Source organism: Artemia sp. Qi Xiang Cuo, chromosome 18 (assembly GCF_049724085.1).
Source record: "Artemia sp. Qi Xiang Cuo chromosome 18, ASM4972408v1, whole genome shotgun sequence".
Taxonomy (NCBI): Eukaryota; Metazoa; Arthropoda; class Branchiopoda; order Anostraca; family Artemiidae; genus Artemia; species Artemia sp. Qi Xiang Cuo.
In genome coordinates, this window is record NC_142811.1 from 19,975,413 (window position 1) to 19,994,953 (window position 19,541).

The 19,541-nt window shown below is 33.7% G+C and overlaps 1 protein-coding gene across 1 annotated transcript in view; it reads right to left on the minus strand.

Moving 5' to 3' along the window:
* Positions 1 to 16,362, minus strand: part of LOC148941301 (glycogenin-1-like) — a 58,726-nt gene extending 42,364 nt beyond the window's left edge. Inside the window, exons 1-3 of the mRNA XM_089104639.1 lie at positions 16,186 to 16,362; positions 10,158 to 10,332; positions 5,982 to 6,144 (exon numbers count right to left, since the gene is read on the minus strand). Coding sequence (XP_088960765.1) covers positions 5,982 to 6,144; positions 10,158 to 10,332; positions 16,186 to 16,325 — 478 coding nt within the window. The 5' untranslated portion in view covers positions 16,326 to 16,362. The remainder of the gene's footprint in view (positions 1 to 5,981; positions 6,145 to 10,157; positions 10,333 to 16,185) is intronic.
* Between the last annotated feature and the right edge of the window lie 3,179 nt (positions 16,363 to 19,541).

Below are 19,541 nucleotides of genomic sequence, written 5' to 3' on the forward strand. Positions count from 1 at the left end.
ACATTTTGCATGCAGACCCGTTTTGCTTACCCCCCTCTCCCTAATGTGCAAATCTATAGCGCAAATTTATTTCTAAAGTAACGAAGAAACTAACAAAAAAAACGGTGTGTTCTCGAATTTTACACAGCGTAAACTTGAGTGAGTGGCGCCTAATACAGAAGTACCAAAATTCCATCCCCTACGGAAATTAAAAAAATAAAACTCAAATACAATTCTCAAATTTGTAAAGCCGTATTTTCCACGGGGTATTTTCTTTCTTTTTTTTTGGGGGGGGGGGGGTATTTTCCGGGGGGGGGAGTATTCAAGTAGAACCCCAAAATTTATACAACTACCCAACCCAGAAAAACCTTATATGCCCTGGACATAACTTATAACCCTTGCCCATGGGCTCTGGGGGATTGTGTCCGCCATAAAGATATGGCGGATGATTTTTGTTATATGATTTTTGGACTATTGGTAACAAAATGCTTATCTCACAATTTCAATTGAATGTGTTTTGGGAAAAGAGGATGTCAGGGAGGGGGGCTAGTTGCTCTCCATCATGTTTGACCTTTAAAAGGGAACTAGAACTATACATTAAAAATAAGATGAGCCTCTTGTACTCCTTCGATACGATACCCTGGTCTAAAAAAAAAAAAAAAAAAAAAAAAAAAAAAAAATTATGTATTATTTACATAATGTAACAAAATGGAGCATTGGTAACACAATGACTATCTCACAATTTCAAATGAATTCGTTTCGAGAAAATAGGAGTTCACGGAGGGGGGCTAGTTGCCCTCCATAATGTTTGACTCTTAAAAGTGAACTAGAACTATACATTTCAAATCAAATAAGCCTCTACTAAAGTTCAAACGATCATCCCTTTCATAAGAACCATATATGCCCCTGGGGTATAACTTACAACCCTTACCTCCAGACTCTGGGGATTCTGTCAACCTCAAAGGCCTTATTATATAATCTTTGGACTATTTTTGAACAAAAGGCTATTTTAAAATTTCTATCGGATGCATTTACGGAAAATATGACTTAGGGGGGGGGGGTTCCTAGCCTCTGATCACTTTGACTCATAAAAAGGGCAATAGAACATCTGATTTCCAATCAAACGAGCCCATTCCGGAGTTTTTACGACGACCCTTTCCATAAAAAACCTTACTTGCCCTCGGGGCATAACTTACAACCCTCGCGCTGATGGCTGTGGGGGGTTGTCATCCTCTAACACATAATTTCCAGACCTTTCAACTACGCTGAACGAAATGGCTATCTCAAAATTTTAATTAGATGTGTTTTGGGAATTGATGGGCATGAGAGGGGGGGGGGGCTTGTTGCCCTCCAATCACTTTTGACCCCTTTCAATTTCCAATCGAATGAGCCTTTTTCAAAGTTTCTAAGACAACAAATGACCATCTCAAAATTTCTATGAGATACATTTCGGGAAAATACGAGGCGTGTGTGTGTGTGGGGGGGGGGGGGGTACCCACCCTCCAATCACTTCCAATCTTAAAAAGGTCACTAGAACTCCTAATTACCGATCTCCCTCTGAGCCCCCTCCTAAGTTTATACGATCAACCTTTCTATATAAACCTTACATGACCCAAGGGCATAACTTACAACCCTTGCCCTGAGTTCTGTGGGGGGGATGGTGTCATCCTCGAAGACATAATTTCCGGACCTTTCAATTGCTTTGAACAAAATGGTCATCTCAAAATTTTGATTGGATGTGTTTGGGGAAATGGTGGCCGTGGGAGGGGGGTTAGTTGCCCTCCAATCACATTCGGCAATCATAAAGCGCACTAGCCCTTTCAACTACTTTTAACAAAAGGGCTATCTCAGAAATTTTCATTGGATGTGTCTGGGGAAATGATGGGCGTGGGAGAGGGGTTAGTTACCCTCCAATCACTTCTGACTATTAAAAAGGGCACTAGTCCTTTCAATTTTCAATTCGAAACACATTCATAAGTAACTGAATAATGGATGCTTCGTTAACGTATGCATATACGTATAAGCTTTTGTAGACAACTCTGTATATCCTACATATTGTATAAGGCAATCGCGTAAAAAAACATCAAAAAAAATCTAACATTAAATAGCGACGAAGACCACACTGCCTTTCCATCACAAACATCAAAAACAAGAAGAACAATACGGAATTCTTTTCGTAGGACAGTGGAATAAATTTTTTGGAATGAATATTTCGGCCCTATGTCCAAGGAGCGTCCTCAGCGAAACATAAATATATAAAAGAAGAAAGAATCACAACAACATACGACCAATAAAACTAAAAAAATTTAAAACAGTCTTAAGTCTGAGTCTGATTTATTAGTCTTAAGTCTGATTTCAATTCCTTCTCGAACTACCTGCTTTATGCCTAGATCATTGCTAATAAGGACGGATTCTTCAAAAGTATTTTGTGGCTAAGATTTTCAAATAAATGGCTGCTTAAAGCAGAATCAAAAAAACATTAGCATTATTAGAATTTAGAGCTTTGGTGATATCATCATTATGCTGTTGTAGGTGTTTCTCTAAATTCTGGTGAGTTCTACCTACATAGTATTTGCCAAAGTCACATGTTATTTGATAGAACCCTCTTTGGCGAGCAGCTGGGGTTTTATCTTTACTAGAATTTAGGAAATTTATGATTTTTAAATTATTGGTAAACACTATATACAGATCATTTTGTGTCCAGAATTTTTAAAGATTAGTAGTGATTTTTGGAATGTATGGGAGGTAAATTATATTTGAGGGCTTACCGGGATTCTCCCATGGTAAACTACCATTGATTTTACGGGAGTACCTTTTCAGTCTATGGTTATTTGTATTATTAATAAATAAAATAGGATTCCCATTTCCAAAAATAATGTCCCTGATCTCCCTCTGAGCCCCCTCCTAAGTTTATACGATCAACCTTTCTATATAAACCTTACATGACCCAAGGGCATAACTTACAACCCTTGCCCTGAGTTCTGTGGGGGGGATGTTTAGTTCTGCTGTAATGTAGGAATCAGAACAAATGTTTAAGGCACGATCGACGAGAGAGATTACGACAGCTCTTTTAACTTGTGGGGAGGGGTTTGATTTAAAATGTAAATATCCATTGTTTTGTGTTGGTTTTCTGTAAATAGTAAAATTGAGTTTATCTAAGATACGAATAATTAACACATCTAGGAATGATATTTTATTTGCAATTTCAATTTCTAAGGTAAACTGTAAATTTCTATCATATGTACTAAGGTGATCTAAAAACCACTAAGCTCATTTTCCCCATAATTCCAAAGTGAAATTACGTCATCCATGTAATGTCCCCAAAAGATGTGTTTCAAGAGATAGGAATTTAATGCCCAATTTTCAATATGGATTTAACGCCCATTTTTTATATAAATATTCTCCAGTAACCCGGAGAGGGGTGCGCCCATCAGTAAACCATTAATTCGCTGGTAAAAAGAGTTACAGAATTGGAAATGCATTGAATACTTGTTACAGAGTTTAACCAAGGTCATTAAGACCTCGCAATCTATTCCTGCTGCTGAAGCTTCTATCAAATGATAATTTTCGTTTGTTTTATTTTCTAATATAATTGCTCAGATACTGCTACATCAATATTTGTATACATAGAAACAATGTCAAATCTACTTATAACTGTATTCTCTGAGATACTTACGTTTTTGAGTTTTTCGACTTAATCTACCGAATTACATACGTATGATTTTTGAGAATAAAGCAAAGGTTTGAAGGCTGTACATGACCATTTTCAAATATTGGAGGCGGGGGATTTCGTACAAGCTACGATGGGCCTTAAGGGAATGCCTTGCTTACATAATTTTGGTAGACCATAAAATTTTGGACAAAAGCTACCACAAGGGAAAAATTTATAACATAATTGTGGGGTAATTTTACCATTTTGTTTTAGATTTATTAAATTCATTTATAATTTTGTTAGCAAACTGATCAGTATGATCTTGGGTTACAGTTGTATATATAGTTTTGTCATTTAGATGTAAATAAATTTCTGTGTCGTAATCTGTCGTATCAATGACAACCAAAGAATTGCTTTTATCTGCATTAGTTATAATAATGGACGGGCCTTTGCAGAGATTAGATAGAATTTTTAGGTCATACAAATTATCTAGTTTTATATTGGCGGGAGAATTAACCTTTTTTTCGGTTGTTGTGAAGGCTCTAACTTCATCTGGGTTGGAAATAGATGTATAATATTTGTGCAAAGAAGACTCTAGAGAGGCAATTAAATCTGCCACAGGAACTTATTTTGGAAGAAAAGAGAATTTTGAACCTTTTTCGAGAGTTTGAATTTCCAATGGTTCAAGCGTTCTAGAGGAGAGATTAACAACAGCCAGTCCAGGAGTGAATCTTGGGAGTGTAAGTAGGGCTATTCATCGGAGATTCATATCGTAGGTTTTCCAATTTTTTAATAATTCGTTCCCTTGACAAGCGGAAATCATGACTAAACAAATTCTCTTTCCAATCTAGCAGCCTGGCTAAAATCAACAAAGCACAGATTTTCAAAAAAGAATTTTTCTAAAGATTTTCTTTCAGAGGAATTAGTGTATCTTTTTTCTTTTTTGTCTTTAATAATATGTATTAATATTTTTAATTATAATGTGTGAGCAAATTGCTCTTCTTTCCGGGTATTTGAGTGTAATCTGAATCTTAAAGACTTGGGAATAAGATTTTCAAATTTGCAAGATTGCAAGAATTTATGTTGGTTAATAATATTAGCGTGTTTGTTTGCCTAAGCCAATAAAATAAAAGATATCATTGGTCAACTGCTCCCCATAAGCGAGAAGAAAATAGCAACGAAGACCACACTGCCTTTCCATCACAAACATCCAAAACAAGAAGAACAATAAGGATTCTTTTCGTAAGACCGTGGAATATTTTTTTTTTAATGAACATGTCGGCCCTATGCCCAAGGGCCGTCCTCAGCAAAACATATATGTGTATAAAAGAAGAAAGACTGACAGAAACATACCACCATCAAAACTAAATAAATTTAAAACAAGCCCATCATCCTTACTCCAGCAAAGTTCGACCAGGCCAGGTAAATAAAGTGTGGTGAAGCAAGGTGAGTCATTGAAATAAAAGAAGAATAACTAAAAACAGGTTCTTATTGCTAATCTTGCCTTTTTGGCAGCTAACCTCAAAGGGCTCTATATGTGACTGGTTCTGTGTTAATGTCTACTGGTTTTTAAAAATATTTTGTGAGATCGTTTTTAATTAGATTTGTGTGTAGAGCATTTATTGAATATTCCCTCAAGTCCCTATTTAAGGAAATATTATTATTAGTCTTAAGTCTGATTTCAATTCCTTCTCGAATTACCTGCTTTATGCCTAGGTCATTGCTGATAAGGGCGGATTGTTCAAAAAACATTTTGTGGCTAGGATTTTCAAATACATAGCTGCCTAAAGCAGAATCAAAAGAAACATTAGCAATATTAGAATTTAGAGCTTTAGTAATATCATTTTTATCCTGTTGTAGACGTTTCTCTAAATTCTGGTGAGTTCTACCTACATAGTATTTGCCACAGTCGCATGGTATTTCATAGACCCCTCTTTGGCGAGTAACTAGGATTTTATCTTTACCAGAATTTAGGAAATTTTTGAAATTATTGGTAAATACTAAATACACATTATTTTATGTGCAGACTTTTTTAAGATTCGTAGTGATTTTTGGGATGTATGGGAGGTAAATTATATTTGAAGGCTTATCGGGATTCTCACATCGGGAGGGCTTATCTCAGATGCGAACTTTAAAATTATTTCCTTTAAACTTTTACTTTTAAAGTTGAATTTATTAACTTTAGACACTGCAGATATTCAGAGTACTAATTTTTAAACTAATCCGTCGAGAAAACTTTTAGAAACTTTGGAAAGCCCTTCATACCCTTGAACCCCTCCCCCCTCTCCACCAATGCAATATATATTATATTATTGTAGTATATGTTGCACCTTAAAGGTGGAAAACATACCATCAAAACTGCCCCTAGTTGTGGCAAACCTGATGAGATCATTGTAGGTATTCTCACTGGGTTTGAAGACAAAGACGCCTGAATTGAAACAATCTGGCCATCCAGGATCCGATACTGCAGACAATTCGTCTTTGTCAAACAGCTCATCACAATTTTGGACAACCTACAACAAAATTGGATTATTAAAACCATTATTATCATTAAAATTAATTACCATTAAAATTAATTTCAATTTAGAATAAACTAATTAATATAAAATAATTAAAGATAATTTATTATGAATTCTTATTACTAAGATTATTATTAAAAAGAAAATCTGTTGCCCAGATAAGCATATATCACTTGCTTTTCTTGACATAGCAAAATTGCCATTTTCTGCAAAAGATACAGCCATTTTTGGGCAAAAATCGTGTGCATCGTGAAAATTAGCTACGTAAAAACTTTTTAGAGTAAAACTGATATTTCCAAAAACTCATTCTAATAGCATTTCCTCGAGGAAACTACAAAATTGCCTATTTTTGTCAATGGTAAAATTGCAATTTGTTTCAAAAGAACAGTCATTTTCTTGCAAAAACAGGCAGTGCTAAAAAGCAGCTATGCGAAAAATTCTTAAAGGAAAACGGATGTCTCACAAAACTCAATTCAATGCCATTTTCTTTGAAATAATAATAATAAAAAAAAAAATAAAGTGTACAAAGATAAAAAAGTTTTGGTCTGATGCATATTGAACAGTTTTATGGGTTTGTTATAGCACATGGCGTTCTAGATAAGAGAAAACAAGAGTCAAAATATCGGCAGACAGCTAGCTTTTTGTGAGCCTATTTGAATTGACCCATGTTAAATTACAGTAATTATAGTATTTTCGCAAATAAGATATATTATAGTAATTATTCCGAGGTTTCAAGGTTGTTCTAATCATCAGACTTTTCACGGTGGCTAACAGTAAATAAAGATAAATCGTCCTTGTTACCCATAACAAATTGATAAAATCCACTTTAAAAATTCGTTCCTTTAAACATTTGCTTTAAAATTTAAATTTATTGCAATTACTGTTTAAAAATACAAACGAAAGGAATCTAACATCTTATACCATGAGCTTAGGCGATTTGCAACTACCCTGAAAACGAGGCTTGTCACACCCCTGACCCCTCTCTCGTAACCACCATCTTTCGTAAAGTTCATCTCATTATTTGTACTTTACTAAAAACTTTCAACGACTTGACAAACTCCCCGTTGGTATTAACAATTGTTTTATCGATAAAAAAAAAATAAAATAATAATAATTTTACCATGTTTTCACAAAAGAGCAAAAGTAAGGTTTTAAAAGGGGGAATTTTTTCGAGAATCAATCATTTTTTTTCGTTTATGAGAGCTAAATAGTTTCCGAAATAATGTTACAGCCCATTTGTGCAACGCTATAATAACAATAATGATAATAAAATTACCACTAACGAGGGATTCTTTCGAAACTATACAGGTAGTTTTATCATTTGGATTAAAGGACTCAGAAGCTTAACGTTTTTTTTTTTAAACTAATGTTAAGGTATCACGGCCATGTTTCATTTTCAAAAAGGAAAAATAGATCAATCTCCTTGGGAAAATAAATTCTGTCATTTTTTTTTTATTTTTTTTAAATTCATTCATCTTTGAAGCACCTTGTTGTACCATCTCTTGTAACGTTCATCTTGTTGTTTTTACTTCTCTAAAAATTTACAAGATTATAACAATTGCCAAATTGGTGATAGCATTAGTTTCACAAGAGCAAAATAAGGTTACAAAAGGAGCAGTTTTTTCAAGATTTTACAATTTTTCTTTTATAACAGTTGAGAGACTCCCAAAATGGTGTTTCATCCTATTTTACTGACACTATTAAAAACAAGAAAAGCCTAATGAGTGAATCTGGTGAAACTATACAAGTGATTATATCATTTAGACTATAGGACTCTGAAGCTAAATGTTATTTTTTAAAATAACGTTAAGGTATCAAGCCCATGTTTGATTTTGAAAAAGAAAAATAGATAAATTTTCCTTGGGGACTACCATTGCTTCTGCACATCAGATTAGGTGCAATAAAGTAGTTTTCAAGGTCATTTCAAGAGATGACAGATGTTTTAAATTCTAGTTAGAAAGGCTTCTAGGTTGTTGAAGCAAGAGTTGAAGAGGGAGGAAGCCAAGCTCAATGAAGCAATCATTGTTGGCCCATTTATCAGCAAGTTTATGAAGTATGGGAAGTTTGAGAAAAGGAGTTTGGATTATGAAATTGCAAAAAAAAAAAAAAAAAGAAAAACAATATACATTAAAGTTACTCCTGAAAGCTATATGTTATATTACCCCGTAGGTATGTATTATGAATTTTGACCTCGTTTTTGTATATTCATATTAATGTCTAAATGTTTTTATAATTTGAAATATGTTTAACATGTACAGTATACACAACACTTTGTCATTAAGAGATGTTTTCAAAGATAAAACAAAAAAATCCAATAAATTCAAAAACACACAGAATTTTGATCAAATATGTAGGCTATATGTTTTTATTCTTAAATATAGGATTCAATACATATCTCCTGTGAAAAAACACCTAGGAGTGAACAATACTTTTTGGCATGCAATGCAATCCTTTACAGGAACAACACTTCTTTTTTTGCTTCTTGACTGGTGCTGCTGTAACATAGAAAGCTAGAGGTGGTCACAAATTCGAATTGTACATTGAGCTCATATTATGCCATTATAGAACCACCCTACCTAATGTACCTATCCAATAACTAAATAAAATAAAAATACTGAAACTGGGTAGACCTTTAAACTATCTAAAATTATTAAAACATTAAATATGTATATAAATGAATAATTCTGGTAGCTTCAAAAAAAATTACAGCCAAAATCAGGATTTCATCCTGAATCCAAAAACGAGATTTGTTTCTGTTGCAAATTCAATTTTAACCCAACCCATCCTTTCTAACCTTAGCCAAATATAAAGCCCATATTATATATACCCCTTACATTTACTGATTCTCAATTTTGTCATCATCGATTCAATTTACAGGTAAACTGGCTTTAACATGATTGACACTATCACAGGCATATAAGCTTTATCTAAAATAAGAGAACAGGGTATCGTCTTTGAGGGTCCATAATGGGTTTAAAATTGATTTGCAACAGAAACGAATGTTACATTTGGATTCAGGATGAAATTCTGACTCCAGAGGCTAGTTTGTTTCTTAGCTATCTGAATTTTTAATTCATGTAGGTATTTACCACAAAATCTTTTATACAAATAGTAAGGGCCATCTCGTGACTCTTTGGGGCTTTGACAGAGACACGAGGCCCCGGTTAGAATACTAAAATTTGGAAACAATAAAAAAAGCATGTTTAATCCATAAAAAAAAATGTCACTCCTGTTAAATTAAAAAATTACTTTTTTTTATCATACAAGTAAAGAACCCTACTCAAGGGCACAGCCAGGATTTTTGTTCAGGGGGGGGGGCAGGGGTTAAACAAAAAAATCCACTCCTTGCAATAGAGAATGTATCCACTAGGCGTAAATCAAAAGGTTTTCCTGTCTGAAGTATCTTTAAGGGGTGTTTTGTTTTTAAGCCAACTTTAATAATATGGAGTAAAATTTAAGTCAGAACCAAGAAAATATAAGATGGACAGAAAGTCCTCTGAGGTCTAATTTACAATGCTGAAATGTTAAGAAGAGTTTAAAGGTTTAAAGATATTTTTTTTTCAATTTAAAAATAATCTCCAGCCACATATTTTTTCTCAATTACCTTTTCTTAATTATAAGAGAAGCAAATATTTATTCTTTAATTTTATTGTTGTCAAGAGTAACCATGCTTAATCATGCCCAGGCCAGCTTTATTCATGCATGGATTGTTTCTTTTTCTTGGAAATAGAAACCTTGTATTCCTTTCTATAAAAGAAAACACTACATTCCAAAAGAAAAGTTAGGCAATTGAACACAAATTTGCAAAACTATTTAAAACTAAATTAAAAAAAAAGACTTGTTGAGCTGAGAGAAAAAGAAAATTCTAAACAGTGATAGAGCATGCAAAAATTTACCAAAAAAGGGAGTTGATAAGGCATTAAATTGCAAATCAAAATGACTACAAAACAAATCATTCTATGAAGGCTTGAAAGCACAAATAATTCCTAATTAAAATGAAAAAATACCAGAGTGTCAGCATCTAAGAACACAGCTGTCTTAAATTGTGTAAGCTTCCAAGCATGGATCTTTGTAAAGGTGATACCAAGTTCTGGTCTAGCAAGGAGGGCTAAGTGTGCAGAGTCTTGGGAGTCAAGGACATCAACAAGCTCCACAACATCAAATACCTCTTGCAACCTCCGTCTAAAATAGGAAAAAAAAATGTTAAGTTAAATAATAAACTAAGAAAAGAAAATTCAATAATATAAGAATATATTTGTACTGAGGTAAGAGAAATGGTTATTAAATAGACACAATGGGACAGGAAAAAAAGGAATCAGAATATCGGGAATTAATCTATTAAATAGTTGACTAGTCCAACTAAAAAAATTGGGAAAAAATGTCTAAAATAGGAAATAAAATGCTAAGTTAAATAATAAACTAAGGAATGGAAATTCAATAATATTGAACTATTCTGATACTTGAGTAAGAGAAATGGTTATTAGATAGCATAATGGGACAGGAAAAAAGGAACCAGAACATTGGAAATTAATTTATATACATTTGACTAGCTCAACTAAAAAAATCATTTTAAAAGTCATACAGAGTAGAACATAAAAAACTTATATATCCAATGTGAAGGTTCAACAATTGTAAAAATGTTCCTAAATCAACTGCTCTCTATAAAGGGATTTTCAACCTCGCACCTTAACTTGTGTTTCCTTAATTGACAGGTTTGAATGATTCTATGAACATCAGTTCTAACTGAAAAAACAAACTGCTCAGGTATTGAAATGTTTCTTATAACCCAAGTAAAAAAAGAAAATCATAGATCACTTATTATCTATCAGGGCAAACTCAAGCAATGAAGAATGGTGAAAGAGTATTCCCATTAGCTAATTTTTTTAGTGGTGTATCCCAAGGAAGCAGCTTGGGCCTATTATTTTTTTACTTCTTTTTATCAATGACTTACCCCCTTTTATCCAGTATTCCATTATTAAGATGTTTACAAATGACATAAACTTACCAGCAAAACTGCACTTACCAGCAATAAGTATTGGCCATATACATCTTATACCAAATGATAATGATTCCCATGTTCACAGTGTGATTGGAACTCTTTATTTGTGAATTCATTCAAGTGTGTTTTTCTCCATTATGGTCAAATTTATGAGGCTGATTATTATTAATATATTTCCAATGTTGCACTTTCAGACTTATTCTGAGCACAGAAGCATCAATTTGCAAAAATATAGGGAGGGAATTATAAAGATAGCTACCATGAAAACTGCATTTGGCCAGATATAGCCCTAGGCTATAGCCTATACAAAACTTCACTGATTCTATTGGTTTGGATTATTTACTTCCTTATTTTTTAGCAACAGCTGATTCATACTGTAAAATAATGCCAAATTGAAAAAAAAAAAATTTAAAAAAAAACAAAAAAATGATGCCAACTTGAAAAATCAAGGGCTGTATTTGGCCCTATTATGAGAGGGGGGAGGGAGAGAAACAATTGTCACAGTGGCGACCATTATATTTGGAAACAGGGCTGAAGAGGCAACTTAATGGCACTACTTTTATTATAGTGTTTAGATCAGAAGAGCACATGCACAAGAGACCTGCTGTAGATTCTTCCAAACCTTTCTAGGGCATAATTTTGCCTCTGAAACTATTCCTAAAAATGTAATAACCTGATAAAGCTACAATCTGTTTTCTAAAATAGCAAACATCCCATACCCTAGATTTTTACTCATTTATTCATGTTTTGGTAAGTTCCCATAGTAAGCCAGGAATCAGATACAAAAATTTGGAGAGAGCATTGAATTGCAAATCAAATGGTGCGTCAATGTTCATTCCAAATCTGATAATTGCTGCTGTTGAAAATTATCCCAGACTCCCCCCAGATAAAGCTGAAATAGCCAACCCCCCCCCCCACACACAGTTTACTGATTTTGTGGCTCTCCTTGTTCCTCATTGCCAGTTGGTCCATAATGCTAAATAAAGCTAATTTAAAATAATAAAAAGCTAACATTTAATATAGCGTATGACAATCTTGACCCCCTTAGGTGGCTGGGATTTAATTGTAGCATTACAAATTAATATATTTGGAAAGAACATTGACTGGAAAATGTAATAGTAGCCTGTATTTGTTTTTTTTTCTTATCTGATTTCTGCACTATAATAAACAGTAGAATTCTAGATGAGAGGCTTTTGACCTTTTGTAATCTTGCATGGGCACCCATAAGGGGGGACACCCCCCCCCCCTGGCTGAATGATGCTGCCTTATTTTCATATATTTGTTCTGAGATTTCTATTATATAGCATTAAAAGTGCCAATTAGACAAGGTTTGCCCCCCCCCCCCTGGAATTCAGCTTATGGGCACCCATGTAATCCTGTTAAGTAGTTGGGCCAGGGGAATGAAACTTCTAGGAATAAATTGTGCCTTGATGTTTTCAAGCCTCCATCTTTGCTGTTTCCTAAGTTCCCAGGCTTAGAGAACTGAAAAGAAAATAGGTCTATAGCCTAAATGTCTTATAGATATGGGTAGCCAAGTTGATTCAATTTATAGATACAGGGTTGGAACAACTGAGATGCTTGAGAGATAGATAGGACATATATAATTTGGGTTGTACATTTGCTCATTGGATGGGGGGGGGGTGTAAGTATAACAGGACTGTATGTAAAAAGTAACCAACCCAAAACACCAACTAAATAATTAATTTAAATATAGCTACAATGTAGTTTTCACTGAGCCAAAGCTCGTAATTCTCTCCAAGATCAGACATCAACAAACCAGTTATTGTCTGATATTGCAAGCAAAGTTAGGTAAATATTTACCAAATCATCTTATTGAGTTACAACTAAAGTGAATATACCACTCAATGCCTTTTTTATGTTCTTTTCAAATATAACAATAATTTTTGTCAGAAATGAATTTTAATCCCCACCCTTATAGTCTATATAAGCTACCAATTCAGGGTATATAGTTGCATATTAGGGGGTGGTAATTTTATTTCTGATCTAAATGAGAGGTAAGTTTAAAATTTCCCCCTACTCCCCTAATGTGCAAATAATGTGCACTATTAGTCAACTAGTTGGAAAATGAAAGTCTTGCTGGAGAGAAGTTATTAGTCAACTAGTTGGCAAATTTATGTTTTTTTTTTAAATTTAGGAAATGTATTTACATATCTTTAAAACCTTATAAATTAGGTTTGAGCAAAGTTGTGAAGAAGAAAAATTTATGTTGTACTTCATATAAGCAGAAGATCTATTTTGCAAGGTTACACTTTTATAACACATAGATTTTTAAAGGTCATCAAAGGTCAGGACCCTCCAGAGGGAGAAAGAGTGGAGGTAGGTACTTCAAAATACCTTCCTGGAACATACTTTAGCCCATAGACCTATCCCTGAAAGTTTTATTTTCCTAACCTAACCCCTTTCCAAGATAGTCAAAAGAAGCTAAAGTAGAATTTTACCAGAACATACACAATTTATGTCCATTAAATACAAGATAGAAATGAACAAAACTTCATATATGCATCCGTTTTCTTTAACACACAGGAGGAATAACCCTCCAAGCTTTGAGAAATTCAATCTCACTTTTGGGACCAGGTATTATAAGACTAATTATCCTTTGAATTAATAAAACAATCCCTGGCTTCAAAGCCCATTATATAACTCAAAATATATCTCCCATTAAGAGGGAGACAGGGAGAGAGACAGAAGTTGTAACACAATACTAACAATAGTGATAATTAAATTTGAAGAAAAACCTATATTATTAACATATTTTATGCTATTCAGAATAAATTCTAAACTAATTTTTTCTAATAGTCAAAGAGTGGATATCTGACCTGTCAAGTGTGCAAATTTCTAAAACTTAGAAATCAGAAGTTAAAATAATAGCTTGGCAATACCTTCCTAGATCATGTGGTCAATATTTATCAAATCATATTTTTGAGTTTCAAATAAAGTGAATACACCATTCAATGCCTTTTTTATGCTGATTAGAAATATAACAATCATTTATATCAGAAATGAATTTTACCCCCCCCCCCCCCTATATATGCCAATTAAGGGTATATATTTCTACATTTGGGGGGGGGGAAAATTCTATTTCTGATGTAAATGGGAGGTAAGTTTAAACTTTACCCCCCCCCTAATGTAGAAATATATAGGGTAAGACACCCAGTAGTTGGACACTTTAATCACTTTGAAAACTTTTTGACATTTAAACTACTCTAATTACTGTATTATACCACCTAGAAACTTAATTTTTGTATCAAAAAATTTCTGAAGAATTTCTGAACAAGAAGGTTACTAATTTAAATAGTTTCACTTGTACAGCGCCTCCTATTTTTGAATTTACTAACAAGTGACAATTCTGCCTAAACTCCGACATACAAATGGCTCATTGTAAATTGGTTATTAAAATAGTATAAAAGATTCTGTCCAAGAATAGGCAGGTGGCCGACTACTGGGTGTCTTACCCTACCCTGAAGTGGCATATATAGGGAGGGGGGCTGAAATTCATTTCCAATAAAAATTATTATTATATTTGTAATCAGCATAAAAAAAGGCATTAAATGGTGTATTCACTTTATTCCTAACTCAATAATATGATTTGGTAATTATTGACCAATCATGGTTTTGCCTGGATTCATTAGGCTAGGCCTAGCCTACTGAAAGTTTCATTTTTCTGACCAAACTCCTTTTCAAGATAGGCTAGCCAACAGTAGGCTAGCTTGTCCAGAATCTTACCCTAAGTTTTGAATACATAGTTCTAATCAAGGTTATGTCCAGGGGGTAGGGGTGTTGGTAAGGTTCTACCAAATCATATTATTGAGTTAGGAATAAAGTGAATACACCATTTGATGCCTTTTTTATGATTATTATAAATATAACTATAATTTATAACAGAAATTATCTTCAGCCCCCCCCCCCTATATATGCCAATTAAGGTTATTTAGTTTTACATTAGGAGGGTAGGGGTAAATTTTAAACTAACCTCCTCTTTACATCAGAAACAAAATTTGCACCCCCCCCCCCTAATGTAGAAATATATACCCTGAATTGGCATATATAGGGGGGGGGGCTGAAATTCATTTCTGATAGAAATGATTATTATATTCATAATCAGCATAAAAAAGGCATTGAGTGGTATATTCACTTGGTAAAATTCTACTTTAGCTACTTTTGGCTATCTTGGTAAGGGGTTAGGTTAAGAAAATGTAAGTTTCAGGGATGGGTCTACAGGCTAAAGTATGTCCTGAGAAGATATTTTGAAGTATCTTCCTCCACTCTTTCTCCCTCTAGAGGGTCCTGACCTTTGATGACCTTTAAAAATATGTGTGTTATAAAAGTGAAACCTTGCAAAATAGATCTTCTGCTTAAATAAAGTAAAACAAAATTGTTTTCAAAATTGCTGCACAACTTTGCTCAATCCCAATTTATAAGGTTTTAAAGATATGCAAATACATTTCCTAAATTTTGGAAATAACTATTTATATGTCTTAAAATTCTGCTCAAATAATTGAAATTGCATTTTCAGAGCTAAAGCCAGAGAAGAAGAAACTGATAACTGAATATTAAGGTAAAATGTTGTTTTGTCAAAATTTCAATGGGTATAGACCTGTCATGTAGGCAAATTTTATGACCCTTTAGAGAAAGAAGGGATGTAAGTATGCATTTCAAAATTCCTTCCTAGGACATACTTGAGCTTGTAAACCCATTCCTTAAAATTTCATTTTCCTAACATAACCCCATTATTATATAGCCAAAAGTAGATCAAGTAGAATTTTACCTAAAAAAGGCATCAAATAGTGCATTCACTTTATTCCTAACTCAATAATATGATTTGGTAGATATTTACCAGGGTGTTTGCAAGGTTTGAACCCCCCCCCCCAAAACAAAAATAAATAAAAAAATTAAAGTGACCCTAAGAGGATATCAACAGAAGGAAACATAGTTTTTCTGACTATTTGTTAGTTTGTTGCATGCATTGTACTTCTGTTAACAGTACACACAAAATTGATGATCTGCCATTGGCCTACCTCATAAGTTGAGATACATCTGGAGTTATAAGAATAGCAAGTTGCCCTCGCGTGGCAACCCGTTTTAAAGAATTTGCTAGGACTAGAGCCCCAACACAGTAGGTTTCATTTGTAGCTAAGGTTACCCATCCTTCAGCCATTCTAACTTTACAATTGAATTCAGTTAAATAGGTTAGGAATCTTTTGAACTTGTTCAATGGGCTTTATTTTCTATAGTAAGCGTTTAATGGTGATGCGGACTAACATGTACAAGGAATAATAATTTAAAATTCTATAGGTTTTGCAAGAAAAACTTAAAATAAAGTCAGATTTTAATTTTTAGTGTTATTGTCAGAACTAGTGTATATGGTAATATTTATGTATTATAACGAAATGCTTACCTTTGGATCTTTTATTTGTTACACGGGCGATATTTTGACTGAACGATATTTATGGTATCGGAATTTTACTTTCGATACGTCGATATTTGAGGTAAGGTTATGGCACTGATACGCTTTTGGTTTTGCAAAAACTAAATAACGAAAATTGCAATTGAAAAGCATTTTGCATGTTTTTTTTAAATGTAAATAATATAAAATGAAATAATGAGAAAAAACTAGCTCCAATCATACAAATGGATACCACAAAAACTCAAATTTGAAACTACTTGGGTTCAGGACAAAGATATTCAAAAATAGCCACATCGCTTATCCCCATTACTTATTCTAGTGTTTCACGACACGTAAATGACGTCAAAAGCTAAAAGGATTATTACTTGAAACGGTTTGGATTATTTGTCAGAAGAGTTACATCCGCTAAATCCAGAAAAAGAAGGATAAGCGAAATTTAAATGACAGCATAAGTAAACAAAAGTTTAATTCTTTGCAAAAGAAGAAAAAAAATATTCAAAGTTATACGCAGGGAGCAAGGGGGGGAGTAAATGTGAAATGTGGTCGGATAAGTCAAACACTTGTTAACCCTGTAAAATGCAGGATCACTGAGGATAGGTAACGTTATATAAAAAAAAACAATCCTTATAAAAATCAAAAAAATATGTGAAATCAGAGGCAACGCTATAGCGTTGCCTATAGTAAAAGTCATACGGCTCCAATGTTTTATATTATTAATCAAAAAATCTTTTTCAACGGAATAAGTTTAAAAAAAAAAAATAAAGAACTCCATTAAACCAAACTGAACAAAAACAGAATCAAATAATCTACCAAGAATACAACTACCACAAATCAATATCAATAAATAAATGAAACCCAAAATAAGCAGAAGTTAAAATAAATAAGAGTCAAACTCAAAACGAGCAGAAATTAATATTCAATTCAATCATTTATTACCCTAAACTACAAGAGAACAAGTAGTACAAGTGGAGTATAAACATACGAATAAAAAAGAAAAAAAATTAAGAAAAACCAAAACAACTTCAACACTAGCAATTAATTTCTACTAAGAAAAAACTGTAAAAGACCATGGCCAGGGCCAATATTACAAAATGCATCTGCAGAAAGTTTTTGTGTAGGTCACCGAGCTTTTGAGGTACATCCGTAACATAGAAATTTTTAACTAGATACCGATTTCTAGTCCATGGCGACAGAGAAAGAAGAAATTTGCAAAATTTGAAATATGTAACTATAATCTTTTTCAAGTCCTTTAGCTTAAGAACAGATTGAACACCCGAAAAATAAAGTACAGAATGATCAGAAAAAGTCGAGAATAAACGCCCAAGAGCTCTTCTGTTATATAATCCACTGTTTGCTATAATTTTTGAATAAATGAACTGAATTTTTCTTACTGCATCAGTAACAATCTGTTTACAGAAAAGAGCTAGAGAATTAGAAACAGTAATACCAAGTCACCAAAAGGTGGCGAAAATTCATTACATTCCAGAGGAGTAGACGAAGAAAGATTATAAGAAAAAAGTTCAAGTGCTTTGAAGCACTTTAACAGTTGTTTCTGGAGAAGATTTCAGGCGGAGGTAAGAATTAGAATACCAAAACCGTAGAAGGTAAATAACCGAAAAATTAACACCAGAAGAAGCCAAAGAAAAGAAAAGCGGGTTATCAACAACAGAATCAAAGCCTTTGAAAGATCAAGTGTACAGGGATATACGATTTTACCCTTAGAAGAAATAAAAAGTAGAATAGAAGAAAGGACACGATGAGCATGTTGGTACACTACACCAGATCTGAAAGCAAGTTGATTTTCACCAAAGAAAGAAATATTTTGAGTTAGACTAGGGCAAAGAATATACTCGAAGACCTTGCTAATATTGCAAGAAACAGAAATTAGACGGTAATAAGAGCAATCTGTTGGCGGTTTACCTCTTTTTAAAATTGAAGTCACGCTGCCACACAAAAATCTTTCCGGGATGACAGAAGACGCCAAGCACATTTGAAACAAAAGCGCAAGATGTGACACAAGTTCAGGACATTCGGGAGTTAGATGCTTTTTAGAAATACCATCAGCATCTATAGATTTCGACTTAAGATGATTCAAAGCATTCAAAACTTCACAACGCGATATAGGCAGAACAAAGCACTGACTTAGAAATCCAGGGACAATTTCAAAAAACGCTTCGCCAAACTTTCTATTAACAGAATAATTCAAAACGGAGAATATCTTCAGAATATAATTTGTACTTTCAGAGGCAACGCTATAGCGTTGCCTATAGTAAAGGCCGTACGGCTCCATTGTTTTATTATTTATTTATTTATTATTTTTTTCCCAGAGGCACTTCATATGGAAGGGGTCGTCGTAAGAACTTCAAAGGGGCTCATTCGATTGGAAATCGAAAGTTTTAGTGCCCTTTTTAATAGTCGAAAATGATTGGAGGGCAACTAGTCACCACCCCCCCCCCCCCCGCACCCATCATTCCCCCAAATACATCCAATCAAAATTTTGATAGCCATTTTGTTCAGCGTAGTTGATTTCCAGATAGAAAATATATTTTTGAGGAGGACACTCCCCCACAACCCTCAAGGCAAGGGTTTTAAGTTATGCCCTGGGGGCATATAAGGTTTTTATAGAAGGCGTTCTCGTAGAAACTTCAAAACAGGCTCATTCGATTGGAAATTCAAAGGACTAGTGCCCTTTTTAATAGTCGAAAGTAATTTGAGGGCAACTAACCCCCCTCTCACGCCCATCTTTTCCCCAAATCCAAAATAGTCAAAAATTTTGAGACAACCATTTTATTAAACGTAGTTTTAACTTCTGGAGATTAGGTCTTTGAGGATGACAACTCCCCCGCAGCACTCAGGGCAAGGGTTGTAATTTAAGGATTCTCTAAATCCTTCATATTATTTCTTATGGAAGGGATGCTCGTATGAACTTTAGAGAGGGCTTATTTGACTGGAAATTGAAAGTTCTCG